General features: G+C 39.0%; 1 protein-coding gene and 1 long non-coding RNA gene across 6 annotated transcripts in view; one reads left to right on the top strand and one right to left on the bottom strand.

Annotated features, from left to right (window-relative positions):
• Nucleotides 1-15,938, top strand: part of LOC135259597 (uncharacterized) — a 28,558-nt gene extending 12,620 nt beyond the window's left edge. For 2 of the 5 annotated variants that reach the window (XM_064344135.1, XM_064344140.1), the window contains 5 exons: nucleotides 232-339; nucleotides 8,925-8,989; nucleotides 10,049-10,115; nucleotides 10,505-10,560; nucleotides 15,086-15,938. In XM_064344135.1, coding sequence (XP_064200205.1) covers nucleotides 232-339; nucleotides 8,925-8,989; nucleotides 10,049-10,115; nucleotides 10,505-10,560; nucleotides 15,086-15,186 — 397 coding nt within the window. In that variant the 3' untranslated portion in view covers nucleotides 15,187-15,938. The remainder of the gene's footprint in view (nucleotides 1-231; nucleotides 340-8,924; nucleotides 8,990-10,048; nucleotides 10,116-10,504; nucleotides 10,561-15,085) is intronic. The other 3 variants (XM_064344138.1, XM_064344136.1, XM_064344137.1) reach the window with 3 other exon arrangements.
• A 1,051-nt stretch (nucleotides 15,939-16,989) lies between these two features.
• LOC135259593 (uncharacterized) lies at nucleotides 16,990-18,409 on the bottom strand. Its single transcript, XR_010331336.1, has 2 exons — nucleotides 17,293-18,409; nucleotides 16,990-17,230 (listed from the first exon to the last, which is right to left on the bottom strand). It is a non-coding gene; the product is annotated as an uncharacterized LOC135259593 (long non-coding RNA).
• Between the last annotated feature and the right edge of the window lie 702 nt (nucleotides 18,410-19,111).

The following is a 19,111-nucleotide window of genomic DNA, read 5'->3' as shown; positions in this document are numbered from 1 at the left end:
GAAGTTTCACAGTATAACAATGTTCGAAAGTACTGTATATGTTTTCATTACATTACATTTTTTCATGTATTGTGACATAGGTCTAATATATATGTTTCTGTAATGGGGAGTCCATCAAAAGGAGCATTGGAAATGTTCTTGATTGAGTTTGCTTGTCTTTTTCTATGTGTTGCACTACCATGTTTTGACTTCCCTTTTGCAACATCAGTTCAAATTGTTGTCCTCTAATAGGCCACATAGCCAAACTGAGGAAGAAGAAAACAAGGACATAAAAGATGCTGAACAAAAGAAGAACAAAGTCAATATGACAGAGAGCGAGACAGGTTCTGATGATCTTAGGTATGCTTAATGCTTTCTGAGTCCCATTTTGTTTTGTATTCCATGTTTTGTCTGTGTAGATGAGATTTTGTATTCTGTGTTTTGTCTGTGCAGATGGAATTTTGTTACCAGCGATTCCAAGCTGATGTAAAAATTCCAAGTGAATATGATATAGGCTTAATTTGTCTTCCAAATAGGCCAAACCTATGATTACAGGTACATCAAAAATAAATCTCACTGCCACAATAGTGCTCAGTTAGCAAAATATGTCAAATTATATTTAACAATAAAAGTTACAAAGAACACAGCCAAAATACTGGCTATCATACAATTCAGTGTAAAATTATGACTGATGCCATTCAGTTCTGTGCAATTCAACTAGTTTTGTGAGAATAGGTATAGCTGGCAGTGCTGATCATTGTGTCTGGGGGAGCCTGTATGAGGAAGCCCCAAAGGAAGTCTGAAAATGTGTGGGTGGAAGAAGCAAATGTTCCACAGTGGAAACACCACAGAATCGGTCTAACACAGCTGTTTAAAAAAAGAATTTGCACACTGTCACCGAAAAAGGGCTTACAGGTCATGATGTCTCTTTGGCTCTGAAAGGAATATTTGTGGTGTATTTGCACCAGCTTGGGCTAAACATTTTAGCTGACACTCTTGCTGGTGTGTTTTTTATAAGGAAGTAATGTCAATATCTTAACCTAAGTAAGATTTTTAGAAGTTTTTGTTTTTTAGCTTAATTTCTATCTAACTGTTTATGGTACGGTACACAGACTTGAAACAACAAGGGTCACCCAAAATAACATCACTATGGCTATGAACTGCTAAATCAAGAAAGCTTTTTTAAAGTGCTGATTTTAGAAAACTGTTGTGATTACTGATATTTTATGGTAGAGAAGGCTATCAAAACTAGAAATCTAACTCTGGACTGCTGATTGCTTTCGGTAAATTGCTTGTGCCTGACGTCCACGTCCTGTTTGGTGGTAGAAAGATAGTATGGAAGGAGTTTTAAAAAGTTTGTTGATGGATTTTATTGTGCTTTCGAGTGTGTATTTGATATTATTATTTAAGTTTTATAAGTTTTTAAAACCCATATTATAAGGTAAGGGCGTTTTGCTCCTAAAGACAAGGCCAGAGGTGGAATTTTCCACTTTATTCTCCATTTCCTTCATTGGCTAGCAAACTAGCCAGTTAGATATTTTGGCCACCTACTTGGTGATATGAGGGTTTTTTTGTGGTTTTTCCCTCTCAGGAGCAATACTAACTTGTTAGATAGTCTTCTTCCGTTGCTAAAGTTAACTGTAGTTTATTATAATCTGATTCTGATACATTTTGGCTATATTTTGTCCTGAGATATAAATAAAACATTACTTTGTACAAGGGTTATTTTTTTCAGTTAATGTTACTGCCATTTACTAAAAGCTAGCTAAGTTAACATTAATTGATTACAACCTGTTTGATTCCAAACCTTTTCATGTTAAATCCTTCTTGCTAATTAGATGATTAATATTAGATAGTTTAAAGTGCCTTGTTTTTCCTCCCTGGTTTCTGCTTCTAACTGTTCAGAGCTACCTTGTGCATTTTTAAGTGTTCTTGGTGTCTCCATTTCAGCAGTAACTTACTGTATCTAGACTTAGGGAAAGATAGGGAGATAGCTAGGGGGTTACAATGTGGCCAATGCTTTGAGGGTTTCAGGATGTTTATACTTCTGGAAAGTAATTTGAACAGGGTGAGTTTGTCTGCCACCATTGATAGCTTATTGAGCACCTTGAGAGCAAGATCCTTTAAAGGACTGGTGTGCAGAGCAGACTCCAGAGCTGGCAGGGAGAGAGAGTTGGGTGACAGTACACCCTACTGCACTAGCACAGAAAAGGGCATGAACACCACACATGGATGGCATCTCTAGAGGTTGTGGTGTTGGGGTTGTGGTATTTTTAATATTCTATCAAGGACCATGCTGGAAACAAGTGTTGAACACGTCAACAACAAACAAGCTATCCTCTGGGCTGTACATATTTTAACCCCAAAATAAAATCAGCAATAAATCAATCAGTCAATTAAAATCCTGCCATTGCAGGAATTGGACCTGGCCCTTGACCCTGGGAGTGGGAGGTCTGATGAACCTCAGCACACCCAGATGGCCATATCCTCCAGGAAAAGGGTGTTGGTGATAGTAGAGGACTCAATTGTTAGGAATGTAGACATCATAGGTAGTTCACATGACAAGGGAGTGTCATAAATTATTTTATTTTTTTAACCTTTATTTACCCAGGGTAGGTTCGCTGAGCCCGGATGCTATTTTGCAGCAACGCCTTACTTCACACTCATATGCATTCACACCTGGGAGCTGCCCAGTACAACCACAATCCTCTATTGTTGGGTACTGAGCAGATCCACTGGAGGGAGAGAACATTTTTTAGCCAATTAAATTAGGGGATGATTAGATGGCAAGTTTTTTTTTGCAGGAGCCAGATCTGGGATTTTAGCCAGGACACCAGGGAACCCCCTACTCTTTGTGATAAGTGTCATGGGATCTTTAATGACCACAGTGAGTCAGGACCTCGGTTTAACATCTCATCCGAATATGGCATCTCCTACAGTACAGTGTCCCTGCATTGGGGCATTGGGGTTTATTTGACCAGAGGGAAGATTGCCCCCTGCTGGCCCACCAACACCATTTCCAGCAGCAACTCAGTATTCCCTGGTGGTCTCCCATCCAAGTACTAACAGTCGGCAGGAGCAGAGTGCGTGGTGGTATGGCTGCTTGGTGCCCTGGTAAGAGATCTCCTAGAGCATGTGGACAAGCTCCTGGCCAGAGCGGGGAGGGATCCAGTGGTCATGGTCCATGTTGGAGCAAATGACATAGGTAAGGATAGGTTTGAGGTTCTGCAGGCCAAATTTGTGGAGTTAGCGGAAAAGATTAGGAGCAGAAGTAGTATTCTCGGTAGTATTCTCTGGAATTCTACTGGTACCACATGCAAGCAGAGGGAAGCAAAGCTTTATGTGGAGGTTTAATCTGGCTATAATCCTGTTGTAGGAAGGAGGGGTACAGGTTTCTGAGGCACTAGGACTCTTTTTGTGACAGAGGTGATCTGTACAAGCATGATGAGCTGCACCTGAATCGGAGGGGTACTGCTGCACTGGGCTAGTGTATGCTTAGGGTAGCACAGGATTATTTAAACTAAGGACTTGGAAGGCAGGAGGTTAGGGAGTGAAAAAAGTTGAGAGGTGCAGACTGTCCAGATGGAAGCTGTCAAGGCTACCTATAATAGTGAGAACACAAATAAAATCATTTTGAATGACTTCCGGTTGTGTGATGTACGAGGTAGCAGCTTGAGTCTCCTGCTCTGCAGAACCCTTGAAACAATTTTCCAACAACTACAGAACTATTCAGCAGCGCTTAACGAGAGTGTGACTGTAAGAAGTCTAAAGTTGAGTTTGTTGGGAAGAGCCGGTAAAAATGCATCTAAAGCCGATTCTGGAAGAGATAAGAAAGAATCCACGCTAGCGGCTCAGACTAATCAAGCTAGCTCTACCCACTCCAACAAGGAAGCCGAGAGAGAGCATTCCGCGATTCTAAAAGAGTTAAAAGATCTAAGGAAAGAGAATCAAGAAGCTCATAATGCCACTCAGTCATCAGTGAACAAACTTGAAAAGTCCATGTCCCAGGTAAAGGAATGGATTGAGAAAGCAGAAGGAAGAATTAAGGAAATTGAGTCAGAAATAAGCAAAATTGATGACAGAGGTCTGAGACATGAGAGGGCGCTCCGATACCTTGTAAAAAGAGATGCAGAGATAACAGCAAGATGCAAGGATTTGCAAAACAGACTCAGGCGCAACAATATCCGGATTTAGCAAGTGTCTGAAGGTAGTGAGGCTAAGGATACTAAAGAGTTTGTGAAGGAGCTTTTGATAGAAAAAGTATGACCTGAACTGGATATTAAGATAGAAAGAGCGCCCCCCCCCCACGCTCTATCATTGTGCGCTTTCTGGACTTCAGTGTCAAAGAACATGTGTTGCAGCTTGCATGGGGACAACAAGTCACATTTCAGAGGAAACAGATCTACTTTGACCATGACTACTCCCCAGACCTGCAAAAGAAGAGGGGATAGGTACGTCAGGTTGGGGGAAAGGGGATACGTGCCAAGTGTCCCTACCCAGCACAACTCAGGATGACTACGGATTCAGGAGAGATAGTGTTTGAAACCCTGGTGGATGCAATTCCCACACTAAAAGAACTGGGAATTAATGTCCAAATCGAAGAGAGAGAGAGACTACAGAGAGAACTGACAAGAGATAGATGGCGAATACAAGGAAGCGGGCGTGACCAGCGAAAGAAAAAAACCATGATGTCACTATCCGGCATGGATTTGAGTGCACTCATGAATGATGAAGATGAGTAAACCAGTTAGGTACAGACTCACTTAATGTTTACAGCATGTTGAACATGAGAAATAATTGTTACGCTGCTGATTATGCGCTGTTTTGAGTAACATATTGAGTTGTTGGTAAATTGAAATATTTTGAATCTATTTGATTGTATATGCAGTGGGTTTTGTGATCAGAGTCTAGGCCATAGGTGGATCACACATAGCCTGTGTTTTAAGGCAAAGGCTTTCCCAAAAGGTGATGATACTTTCGTGGTTAACTGTGCTCCCTGAGAGTGACAGCTACACCTCTCTGCCCATAAAACACCGGGAACAGGTTGCAATGGTAATTTATGTTAGACAGCCTGCTGGAGAGTTGGAAGCTCTATGTTCGCCCTTACAAGTGAATAGGGAACTGTTCAGGTTTGTTTTGTTATGTGTTTTATATTCCTTGACAAATGTTCCAAGCTCATATATTATGGAAGATAGATCTATGTTTTATATAAGACTTACACAAACTAGGACCAATATATCAACAGTGACAATATGACAAGCTTAAACTGTATTAGTTATAATATAAAGGGTCTTAATAATCCAATTAAGAAAATGTGGAATGGACAATTAAAGAAAATGCAATGTTCCATAGCATTTATTCAAGAAACTCACTTATCAATAATTGAAGGTGGTAGAGACCCCATGCGATGCAGTGCCTATAGGCCTATAAGTCTCCTCTGTAACGACTTTAAAATATTGACGTCTATACTTAATAAAAGAATACAGAAATATATTGCAACTCTCATTCATCCAGATCAGACAGGATTTATTCCTGGACGCCAGGGTACAAACAACATTAGAAGAACTTTAAATCTGCAATCAGTGGCTGGATCCAGAAAGGAACCGTCAATGCTTCTCAGCCTAGATGCCGAGAAAGCATTTGACACAGCTGATTGGCTGTATCTGGAACTAACATTGAAATGTATGGGATTTAACAACATATTTATTGATTGGATAAAAATTATATATAAAAATCCTAAATCTAGAGTCAGAGTCAATGGCCACTGCTCTCAGTTCTTTTGGATACAGAGAGGGACACGTCAAAGGGACGTTTTGTCTCCATCACTATTTGCAATTAACATAGAGCTGCTAACGGAGATGATTAGATCAAACCCTCAGGTACAGGGAATAGATGACCAAAAGGGTATTACACACAAGATTTTGTTATTCGCAGATGACATCTTATGTTACATCACAAACCCCTTTGACTCAATTCCAATCATAAAGAATGGTTTAAGAAATTATGGAGAGTTGTCGGGCTATAAGATAAATGAGACTAAATCAGAAGCTATGATGATAGTGGGAATTTGGCCACCTCATTTGAACAGTATAGCACCCTTCCATTGGGCTAAAGAGGGATTTAGGTATTTAGGAATTATTCTGACTCCCAGGATGAATCAGTTATATCAAGCAAATTACGAGAAGCTGATTTTACAAATCAGATCAGACATGGTTAGATGGGAAATATTACCTCTCCCTTTATTGGGAAGAATAGGATCAATTCGAATGAATGTGCTACCCAGATTTCTTTTTCTTTTTCACTCTTTGCCCATACCAGTACCTGCTACTACCTTCAAGATGTTAGATAAACTCTTATCGAAATATATCTGGCAGAAGAAAAGACCCAGAGTTAGGCTCAAAACACTCCTTTTACCAAAACACAAGGGTTGTCTTGGCCTGCCAAATCTTAAAAACTACTATTGGGCAGCCCAACTATGGATATTGATGCACTGGATTAAAAATGACTTGGATACAGGATGGGTACAGATTGAACAAAATTAAATTCCAGAGACCCCTCTCCGATTAATAATATTCTTGGGTAAAGCACATTGGAAAAAAATGAAGATTGGAAACATTCGGATACAAAATACACTGAATGTGTGGGAAAATGTAAGGGAAAGTGGGGGAGGACCAAGTTCAACATCAAGGGCCATGCCAATAGCAGATAATACATATTTTCGTCCATCTTTGTGTGATGGTGGCTTTAAAAGGTGGGTGGACTCTGGCCTGGTTACCATTAATCAATTAATGGGCAATTAATGGAATAATCATTTGAAATCTTTTGCTCAGCTACAGCAATGTTTTGGGTTGCCTTCGAAAGACCTGTTTAGATACTTTCAAATAAGGCATTATGCAATGACTCACAGAGAGTGGGAAGCAATTAAGTGACCTCCAACAGGCATGGAACGGTACTTTATTAACATGATAGAAAATAATTTGATGGAAAGAAAGCACATATCCAATATTTATAAAATGTTACAATTAGATGATTCAGGAGATACCTCTTATACAGGGGCGTACCTACGGGCGGGCCTGGCTGGGCCTAGGCCCACCCACTTCTTGCCTAGGCCCATCCTAGGATGCAACTCGCATCTCGTCTTTTAGCGATAACATAAAATAAAATTTAAAAAAATATCCACAATATTCAAAAGTCCGATGCTGCCTTGCCCGGAATATGTGCACAAATTCCGGTTTGGCGTAAACAAACGTTATGTTAACAAAGACAACACTAAAACTCTCCGGTATGTTTTCTTGTATGGGGATGGGACCACATGAAAACAATTTTCAACGTCCACCACGTTTTGGCAATGTTCCAGCTCTCAGGTCATCACTGTTGCATGCTTCACAAAAGCTATTATACTACTAACTAATGCTTACATTACAGTGTGAAATATCCACATTATATAATACCACTAACCTATTTAAAGACACTCAATTTCAAAAATAACGTATATAACCAAAGTATTTTGAGAATAATAGCCTACTTACATAGCAATGATGAAATCTATGTTCAGTAGACAGAGACAGTAAATCAACGATACAGTTTAATCCGCTTATGTTTTGTTCCAGAAAACAATGTCAGCTAGGTCTATTATTTCTTGAAAATAACGACAAGGGGAGGTCATGCCTGAGAAATCTTTTCCCGTTCTTTGAGGAAGCTACAAAGTGTTTTGATTGTAGCAAGGCTTATGATATTATATAGTTACATTTTCCAAAAAGAATTTGATAAGGTACCACATGAGACAAAATGAAGTAGGAATTACAGGAGGTATTTCAGCATGGGTTCGAAACTGGCTAGAGGGCAGAACACAAAGAGTAGTAGTTTGAGGGATCTTATCTGATTAGGGTACTGTGGGAAGTGGAGTCCCACAAGGATCTGTGCTGGGACCACTGCTGTTTTATTTATATAAATTACCTTAGGGACTTTGATTGGGAGCTTAAGCTAACGGTTTGGAATCTACTAAAGTACTCAAATCAAGAAGATTTATACAGAATCCAGCACTGGGTGGAAACCTGGCAAATAAAATGAAATATAGCTAAATGTAATGTACTTTTACATGTGGGAAATAAAAACATAAGACAGGACTACTTTATCGAAGGAACAAAATCAGAATGTGCTCAATCTGAAAAGACTTGGGAGTAACAGTTGATCAGAACTTTTCTGGTTTAGGCACTGTACTGTAGCAGTAAAAAAAGACAGACAGGATGCTGGGATATATATACAAAAGTATTGAGTATAAATCAAAGGAAGTTATCTTATACAATACTGGAAGAAACCGCTCAGATTCAGCAAACAGTGGAGGTATCTGAGTGGCGAAGGAGCACATGTAGTCTTACCCGGTGCTACTGGATCGGGATTCATTTAATGATACCTGACTCCAAAATTGTGTTTTAACCTTTCCACTGTGCTAACAGTTTTACATAGAAGAAGGAGACTGATTTCTGCCAGTAGTGTGGCTCTGGATGGATTGCTTGCTATCTTGGTTGACGCGGATGTGCCTTAGGCTTAGGATGTGCCTGCTTAAACGCATTTGTGTATCTTGCTACGACAATAGTGTATAGGTGAGTGACTATGGTGTGCAGATATCTTGAGTTTTATGTGTGTGTTAAGACCTTAAAACTGCTAGGTGTGCAGTAAGAGTCAAAGAGGAATGCCAGGTCAGAATTAATGTAGTTTCTTGTACAGTGTGTTCAATAAGGGTAATACACAGTGGTGCAAAATGTGTGCTTAGTTGGATGGATATTTTTGGGCTGAATGGCCTGTTCTCTTCATTACGTTACTGTATGTTGTGTTAAAACGACTAGGGCTTCTTAGTGAGAACTTTTTATCACATGAGCTGAGTGTTTCATAGCAGAATAAAATGTTGCAATTCTAAACACATGTGGCTGCTTTATTTAATATAGGAAGCTGTTTCAAGTGAGCAGGGAGGACATTGCTGAAGCTCGGAAGAAGCTTAAAGTAAAACGAGGTTAGTGATCCCTTGGTTTGCTTCCTACTGCTTATTTTATAACAAGTCACTGTGCACAGAAGACTTTCAGAGCGTAAACATTTTTTGTACAATTACCGTGCAATGTGGTTTCAAACTTTCAGTGTTTTCAGATTTTTAAAGTTAACAGAATGTCATGAGGTTATATAGAAACCTTTTTCATTTAACAGAGTTATCTGACTCAGTCAGTAAGGACTGTTACCTCTGATTCTACATCTTCAAATTCAAATACAAGAACAGATTGTATAATAATTATTATGCTGATTAATACTAATGGATTCAGTCACTGGTATGAAACCAATTATATACTGTTATGAAGAGAATTTTGATAACCTGGTTGACTATTCAGAACTGAGAAAAAGTAAACAAGAGTGGGAACAAATGTATCTATTTTGCATCCTGTTAAAAGACGTGTTAAATAAATATAGCACAGTTGACAGTTTCTGCTCTGATATGCTATTTACAATCATCGGTTCCATTGGGCGAATAGGGCTTTTACAATTCTCACGTCTCCTTGGAACAAATCCACTGTATAAAAATGAACACATCAGGAGTACTTCCAGTCAACCAACATCAGATTGTGCCTTGCAAAAGACTTGCAACAATGTTTAGCAACTACTGCTCTTAAGTTATGTTCGGACTGAGACTGAATGAAAAATCAACTTTGTAAGAATTTAAAAAGCCCATTGGTCATTTACTGAGCATGGTGAATAAATCAACATGTATCATTTAACATGTATGTCTAATCAGAGTGTGAAATTAATTTAAAAGCTTTAATGAATGATTCAGTAAATGCTTTGAAAATAAAAGCATAAAATGTAAATGGGGCATGCTCAGAATGTCCAACCAAGTCAATACAAATTTGCTTATATTAAATGCTTGGTATATAATCATCCAAATGCTTTTTGAGTTTCTCTTGCATACTGGTGTTATGTACAATTTATGTTAGTATTTTATTTGACATATGCTGTGTTATTAGGGTGTTTTACCATTACCAGTTTTACCATTTTGTACATGTTCACTTAAAGTCATTCTTCACAGCCTACTTTTTCAAAGGTGATGAAAACCCCAACAGAAGTGGAAATGGAAATTTCAAGAGAAAGAGAAGGTTTGCACATTCAGGTTTTACAAATAATTCAACATCATGCCAGTGCCTCACATTTACAGTTAGATTGATTGCTTTGCTTTTTCAGTTCCAAGTGACATCTTTATATTTTCATTTGATAGTTTTCATTTAATATTCAAGAGTGAGAGGTGCTATGGGGTGAAGGCATTATTGTACTACTTTTGGACATTTAAATGACTGTAATCGTACCGCAAGAGTAATACTTTATGAAATATGAATGAAAACCTTTTTCTTGTACTGGTCATTTAGTGATTTGGAGATGTAATATTCTAATTGTGTGTGTGTGTGTGTGTGTGTGTGGGTCGGTGGCATGGGAATATGTGGTGTATGGCATGTGTGTCCGTGTGTGTGTGTATCTGTCTCTGTGTCAGCTTTCATTTGTACATTAACAGCCAAGAACTCAAAAAGCAGTCTCAGACTCAACATGGTAAGTAGAGTAACCTTGTCATCATTTTCATTCTAATAGATTTGCAATAAAACATTCTTTCAGTTGTTTGCCTGAGCAGAATCTTATGGATAAGAATTACTTGTAATTTTATTCCTGTACTGCAGGGGTCCTCAATCTTATCCAGAAAGGGCCAGTGTGGATGCAGGCTTTCATTCCAACCAAGCGGTTACACACCTGATTCCACTAATCAAAATCCTTAGCAGAGATTCTTGTGGTTGATTAGTGGAATCAGGTGTGTTACTGCTTGGTTGGAACAAAAGCCTGCACGCACACCGGCCCTTTCTGGAAAAGATTGAGGACCTCTGCTGTACTGTCTGTTTCATAGTTATTAAAATTGGGTTAAAACAGATTATGATGTATCCCCTGGAGCTAAGTAGCTCCATTTATTTACACCAAAATAATTTCTTGTTTGGCACAGATACACGGATATACCACAGTCTTAACCCTATTTTAATAAATGTGGTCTGTATGTAATAATTGTTATTGTTTTATTATTGGCATTGCAAATACAGTTTAAATTTATTTTTTAGAAATACTATGGTTAGAACTACAATACAGCGCTTATTCTGATACAATCACAGCTGTCAGTAAATTACCTATTGTTTTCTAATACAGTAAATTCAAAAACATTTCCACAGTTGAAATCTGTTCACAAAAATGAAAATGCAAGAAAGTAAAAAATCACATGAATCACACACTGAAGCACTATTGCTGTCAGAAATGCAAACTGTACTTTTGTAAAGTAAGTATTTGTAATCTTGAATTTAATATACTAATCTTATTTAATATACTAATGTATTCCAATTATTCACACCCCTAATAATGACTTTATTTTATAAAATACAATCAAATAAAATTTGCATTAACATGGTACTTTTATGTTCATCTCAATCTTTGGGAACTACCGTTCAGTCCATAATATTTTGGCAGTGACACAATTTTTGTTGTTTTGGCTCAGGACTTCAGCACATATGATTTGAAATGAAACCATTAACCAAAAGACTGTCAAAAACAAGACAAACGGTTTTTGACCTTCACAAATCAGGAGATGACTTGTGTCAACAAACAAATAAATAAAAACTAAAGAGACCGCATTCCACCAATACTGCACCATATACTATATACAGTATGTAATAAGAATAACCATTTGAAGCCTTGCTGTTTACAGTACAAATATACGAATAATCATTCAAATGTTATTATAGAAACACTATGGCCAGGTCGATGCTAAAAATAATGAACTATGCAGCCACTGCAAACAACAGAGTGGTTTAAATTAATTTACTCCAGCCAACTCAGTACTTGTTTCTGACATTACTAGTGAAATGGGGGAAATCTGAAGTGCTCTGGCATATAATTGTAATTCTTTGTAGAAACCTACAGTATGTCAGTTGTCTACTGTGTTCCTTAAAATTATGCATTGCTTCCACCTAGTGTTCAGAGATTGGCAATAGCATGTCACATCACTAAGAATTCCTGTAGAGGGGGCTTGGCAGAATCGATAAAATACGACACGAGTGCACAGGAATTGGACAAGGACCCAGACTCAATGGAACTTATTTCAAAATGGCTTTTCAGAGTCAAACATTTTCAGCACTAATGTATGTCCATCGCACTTGATACCAAATTGATTTGTCGTACATATGCAGTGCCCTCTCACCCTTGATAAACATGGACAAGCAACACTCCAGAATAATCAATACAAGTACAGAACTATATTTTAATTCTTAAACATGTGAAAAATATCCTCATTCGAATGGATGAACCAGAATGACATAATTGTGCATCCTTCCTGCACAAGGATAAATCTATGGAGTCATCTTCTATAATGTCTTTGAGATTGGTGAAAATATAGGAGGGGAGCTATGACAATTCCTCCATAGAGAATCACTCAACACTGTCGAGGAATAACTCAGCTCCACACGGAGACTTCAATCAAGGTCGAGAAGCTTTAATACATGATATCATGGAGAGAAACACAGAGTCTGAGGTTCTGTGTAGTTCTCTGAAGATCGGCAGTTTACTCAGCTTTTATACCTTTTATACCAAGTTTTATACCTTCTAGACAGACAGAGAAGCTTACAGCTTTTGCAAAGAGATAAAGAACAACAATAAATATTTCTCTAAGGGAACTGATTGTACATGGGTGGTTACATATTTGACAGCATGCCCAAACTATATGTTGGGCAGCTCGCAAACTAACATAAAGCACTAGACATAAAGAAATACCCTTGAAAGAAGTCTTCTTTGTAATTCTCCACAAGAGAAAAGACAGTATTTTAAATTCATCCACAAACACCCTTCAGATCCTCTGGTCTGCACTTGGAGACTGCTTGCCAATGCTTATACCTTTGACTGGGTTCAACTCTGGAGACTCATATTTTGCCATGGCAGCAATTGTGGTCAGGGATTTTGTGGTTTTAAGACTTGCTTAGGATCACTCTCTTGCTGAAAGATCCATTTATGGTCAAGTTTCCCTCCTGCCTCTTTTTATTTGGCCAAAATGTATTGGTACTTTCTGGAGTTTATGATTCCATTGACTTTAACTAGAACCCCAGGACCAGTATATGCAAAAAAATTCCAATATTATCAAAATCCACAACTATTTCACCATAGGTATAATGTTCCTTTCAATATAAGCACCTTTCTTCAAACACTAAACCCACTGCTGTCATGCTTGGCAAAATAAGCTTAAATTTACTTGTGACCATAACATCTGCTTTCAGTCAAACATCCGCAGTGTCATTTAGCAAACTTCAGATGGTTATTTTTGTTGATTGGTCATTGGTACTTCCAAATAGCCTATTGGCATGGATGTGGCATCTGATGGTAGATCTGGAGACTTCTTTCCCCAATATGCAGCTTTTTTATGTGGGCCGTGGATTCCCAAATCATCTAGCTCACTGAATGGGGACAAGTTGCACTTGTGTCCTCTACCAGGCAGGTTTATTACTTTTCCAGTGTAAGTCAATTTCCAAAAGCACATGCAATCTGGTGGTGTTGTTAATAACACCAATCATTAGGAACTCCTGATTTCTGCTACCATTTAACAAGACTAGTTATGCCAGACTAACATCTGTTCTTTTCTGGAGCTAAAAACCCTGAGGGAATGCAACTACTATTCACATAGTGTGGAAAACATCACATTTGGAGAACATCCAGTGTATTAATATTTGCCCCCTGTCACTGTAACAGCCACATAGGAGTCAAGGTAAAGTCTGAACTCACCTCATGGGTTTGAGGCTGGTACCCTGAGATTACAGGAACTTCAAGTGTTCACTACATTCATAAGTATGGGGAGCCCTGACGTTATACTCTCAGTGGCACTTTATTAGTTATATCTATCTGATAAGACATTTTTGCCTTCAGAACAGCCTGAATTCTTTGCGGCATGGATTCAACAAAGTGTTGGAAACATTCCTTAAGGATTTTGGCCCATGATGACCCAATAGCATCAGACATGGCCTGCAGATTTTTCAACAACACATTCATGCTGCAAATGTGCCATTCCACCCCATCCCAAAGCTGCCCTATTGAATTGGGATCTGGGGACTGTGCAGGCCAGTAAGCTGAAGTCACTGTTATGTTCATGGAACCAGCTTGAGATGTTGCATGCTTTGTGACATGGTGCATTATCCCGCTGGAATTTTTTTAGAGCAAGCAAGCCAACAGTTACAATGTCATACTTGCAACAGTGTTAGCTTGATGTCCATGAATGACTGCATAGAGAGTAGCTAGTCTTGTTATAGTTTGACTGTTTATAGAATTAGCCTCTGTTTTGAATATAATTTACAGTTGTGCATTAGAATGTGCAGTGTTCATTCAACTCTAACAGTGTTGATTGAACTCACAGATAACATTTTGTCCCAGTAGAGCCAAGTTCCAACACATATTTGCACATGCATAGCCTTAGCTCTCTTAACCCACCCTATTTCATTCAGGAAATCCATATTTTCCCTTATTATTCTGATTTTAACACAGCTAGCTTGCCAGCTAGGTTGTAATTCTAGCTTCCTGGGTTGATTGTTGGTTCAGAAGGTGAGGAGGCAGTTTGCGCCCCCTAGCCACCTGTAAATTCCTCATAGAATTCCACTGCATTCCATGTATGCACTGAGTAGCATGGACATTGTATGATTCCTGTATCATTTGAAATTGAACTCAAAAGTTCTGTTCAAAGGGTCTCTCTCTGTAGCCAAATGCTGATTTGTTCAAATTTGTCCATCTCCTAATACATAAGGTGTATAGTTCCACATACTTCGACATTCATTAAGCATCATTCTCACATCTTCAGTTAACTTAACAGAGTAACCTCACATCAGACATGTGAACTCTGTTCTTAAGCATGTTCAAAGAAATGTCCATGTCCATCATCATTAGCTAGCATGGTGAGGCCTCAGAAAGTGGCCAACATGCTTATCTTGACCCTTCAATGTACAAATAGGATATTTTGCCATATGTAGAATTATTGTACTTCTTTCATAATGATTCTCTTTCTTTTCTGTAGTTGTTCCAACTCAGGCAAAACAACATTGCACACGCCAGAAGAAATGCCGACAGGCGAGAGGGAAGCGGCTAACAGCTGAGGAACTCTATGAGAATATATAGCGACTATTTATTGTGTACATTTTTGTTCTTTGTCTGTTTTCCATGTGACCCGTTGCAGGAGTAGCAAGCTTTGCTTTTTATTAAATGCTTAATGATATATAAAAATCTTCTCTATGATGCTTCACAAAAAATGACTTTCATGTATATCTCTTGGTGAGCTCTGCACAAAAAGCCACAGTGAACCATGACAGAAACCATACCAACTCTGTTTGAACCACAATTTCACAGGGGTCAGCAATTTAAGAATGATGCTTGACATACAATGTCAGCTTTTATTTGATGGTGAATTTAGGGGAAATGCAGGCATAGTTTTTTTCACTTCAGCATATGTATTTACACAATTACCTCAACATGAAGAGATGCATCTGTTGGTGTGCTTTTCACATCTGATTGAACTGCATGGTCATTTAGGAAAGTATTTCTCAACCCTGGGACACCCGTTGTGTATGCTGGTTTTTGTCAAAGCTTATCTCTTGATCAATTAAGATTGCTGAAAATGAGTTTAAGTTCTGCCATAGTCGTGCGGTTAAACTTAACACAATGTAGGTTTTACCATTTGCTGTCAATGAACTCCATTAATTGTACACAGATAGTTTCAGCTTCGAGTCCACAGCAGAGGGCAATGAAGGACTTGATCCCATTATATCTGAGCATCTAAATATAGTCTCAAAGTTGTTTTATTATTATCCAGTACTCTTATACTGTAAATAAGGAGTACACATACTGAATAATAAAAATATATTTTGAGAATATTTTGATATGTTGGTGGTGGTGGTGTACTTCAATTTGATGAAAAACACGTTTTCAATATACAAAAATGCTAAGTTACTTGAAACAATTTAGGAAACATTGGGTAGCATTACTTTAGAATACAAATTGTTTCATTTGTGTGAGATAAGCCAATATTTTTTCTTGTAACGGCATAATTTTGATATCAATATCTTTAACGGCAGGCCTAGATTTTTCCAGTTTGAATGAGTGACTTATAGATGGTGCTTTGTACATGTGAGTAACTTGGCATTTTTGTGCATTGAAAATGTGTTTTTCATAATTTCTTTTTGTACTATATTTGTTATTAGTAAGTGGTAAAGTGGCAATAGTAATTCATATATAAATGCAGGCTATAACGGACATGCATACACATACAGTGCCTTCAGAAAGTATTCAGACCCTTTCACTTTTTCTTTTGTTACATTACAGCCTTATTATAAAATGGATTAGATTCATTTTTATTCTCACCAATCTACACATAGTACCCCATAATGACAAAGTGAAAACAGGTTTAGAAATTTTTGCAATTTAAAAAAGTACTGAAATATCACATTAAATAAGTATTCAGACCCTGTACTCAGTACTTTGTTGAGGCACCTTTGACAGTGATTACAGCCTCAAGTCTTCTTGGGTATGATGCTACAAGCTTGGCACACCCGTATTTGGGGTATTTCTCCCATTCTTCTCTGCAGAATCGCTCAAGCTCTGTCAGGTTGGATGGGGAGCGCTGCTGCACAGCTATTTTCAGGCCTCTTCAGAGATGTTTGATCGGGTTCAAGTCCAGGCTCTGGCTGGGCGACTTGAGGACATTCACAGACTTCCCTGTCCCGAATCCACTCGTGCATTGTCTTGGCTGTGTGCTTAGGGTCGTTGTCCTGTTGGGAGGTGAACCGTCGCCCCACTCTGATGTGACAGCGGGCAAGCTACCCCCTGCCCGCAGACACCTAATGTCTACTATCAAATAGGAAGGTTTGGACAACTGGAGGGGAGCCAACACCAGACAGATCCACCACACAGGAGAATGGGAATATTAATCAAGCACACCGTTTATTACAAATGTTTAAAAGAAAAAAAAAAAGAAAAAAAAAACACCCCACAAATATCGACATTCCTCCCCAGGGGGCAGTACCTACAGTCTATAAAATTCAGGCGGACTGTTCTGTTTTAACTATGCTCTGAGTAGAACATGTCGAAGGCAAGAAAGAAACAAATCTTTAAACAGTAAAATTTGGCAGAGAGCAAAGGGAGAAAAAAGCGTTTACGGCAGCCTGCTCTACACACACACACACACACACACACACACACACACACACACACACACACACACACACACACACACACACACACACACACACACACACACACACACACACACACACAAAATCAATGTAGGCGGCAATCACCAAATACGGGGATGGGAATGAACACCCACTTGCTACAAATGCTACCAAAGAGAAGTTAGTGACACCGCAAAATTCCTACACACAAAAAAATTTAACAGATTGAAGGCTAGAGTGCACCTACATTCTACAGTGCACTCCTCCTGTATAAAAAAAAAAGGTCCAATTAACAAGCGAGATACTGGTTAACAAATGTTCGCACACAGTAGCATATGGCATAACAGCAGTCATTCTTGCTACTCCAAACACAGTCAAAACACAATACCAGCAGGCAACCACAAGATCCACGTTAATTTCCACAGACCCCCCACCCCTTAGACAAACAGTCAACTTCGTATTGAGGTTTCCCCCAGGGCTTCTGCCCAAACTGGTGAGCAAGATAAATATCTAAAACAACCCAAATATTAATGCTAATTAGCAAACATCCGTTTACAACATTTAAAATAAATGGGATCCAAAAGAAACAGAGTTCAGATGCCTCCGCTGGGCCACACGTGTAGAATAAAATAGACACAATCTTCTTAAAGAGTAGGCTACTCTGCAGCAAATGAGGCGAATGTTCACAGTCCACGCCGTAGCCCCTCTAATGTTACAAACCAGCACACTGGGCCGCAAGAAACCGGCGTCACTTAGCTCTCGGCAACTCAGGTTCTCCTTCTTTGCGATTTCCCACTTCGTTTCGCCTTGTCATGGACATAGGATGCGCAACCAGTTCTCAGCACAGTGCTATTGTAGTTTGTCACTCGCGTGAACCAGAACAAACAACTTTCGCCGAGCTCGCTTCCAAACCGATGCACCCAAACTCCCCTCTGTTCGGCATGGCTCCAGCTTAATAATCCTCCATAGACCATTTAGCGTCCTGCCCCTCCAATCAGAAAACTCCAAACACCTGTTCATCATTTAGACACTAGTGAGGGATCACTAGTGAGGCATCACTCTCAATTGTGCCGTCCAGAAACTGAAAATATAAAACAGTGAACACGCATACATACAAAAGATAATACATCCACAATAAACACAGGTATAACAGAACACAATTTGTCACCGTGTGACGCTGAAGTCCTGAGCGCTCTGGTACAGTTTTTCATCAAGGATCTCTCTGTACTTTGCTCCGTTCATCTTTCCCTCGATCCTGACTGGTCTCCCAGTTCCTGCCGCTGAAATAATACCCATAGCATGATGCTGCCACCACAATGCTTCACAGTAGGGATGGTATTGGCCAGGTAAAGATCGGTGCCTGGTTTCCTCCAGACATGGCGCTTGGCATTGTGGCTAAAGAGTTCAATCTTGGTTTAATCAGACCAGAGAATCATATGCCTTTTACTGAGGAATGGCTTCTGTCTGGCCACTCTACCATAAAGGCCTGATTGTTGGAGTGCTGCAGAGATGGCTGTCCTTCTGGAAGGTTCTCCCATCTCCACAGAAGGACTCTGTACCTTTGTCAGAGTGGCCATCGGGTTCTTGGTCACCTCCCTGACCAAGGCCCTTTACCCTTGATTGCTCAGTTTGGCCAGGCCATAGGAATCAATTTTGCATGCCATAGCAAAGGGTCTGAATACTTATGTAAATGTGATATTTCAGTTTTTGATTTTTAATAAATTTGCAAAAATTCCTAAAAACCTGTTTTCGCTTTGTCATAATGGGGTATTGTGTGTAGATTGATGAGAATAAAAATGAATTTAATCAATTTTAGAATAAGACTGTAACAATAAAATGTGTAAAAAGTGAAGGGGTCTGAATAATTTCCAAAGGCA

This window comes from Anguilla rostrata, chromosome 7 (genome assembly GCF_018555375.3).
Source record: "Anguilla rostrata isolate EN2019 chromosome 7, ASM1855537v3, whole genome shotgun sequence".
Classification (NCBI taxonomy): Eukaryota; Metazoa; Chordata; class Actinopteri; order Anguilliformes; family Anguillidae; genus Anguilla; species Anguilla rostrata.
Note: the sequence above shows the minus strand (reverse complement) of the source record. Positions and strands in the feature narration are given on the sequence as shown.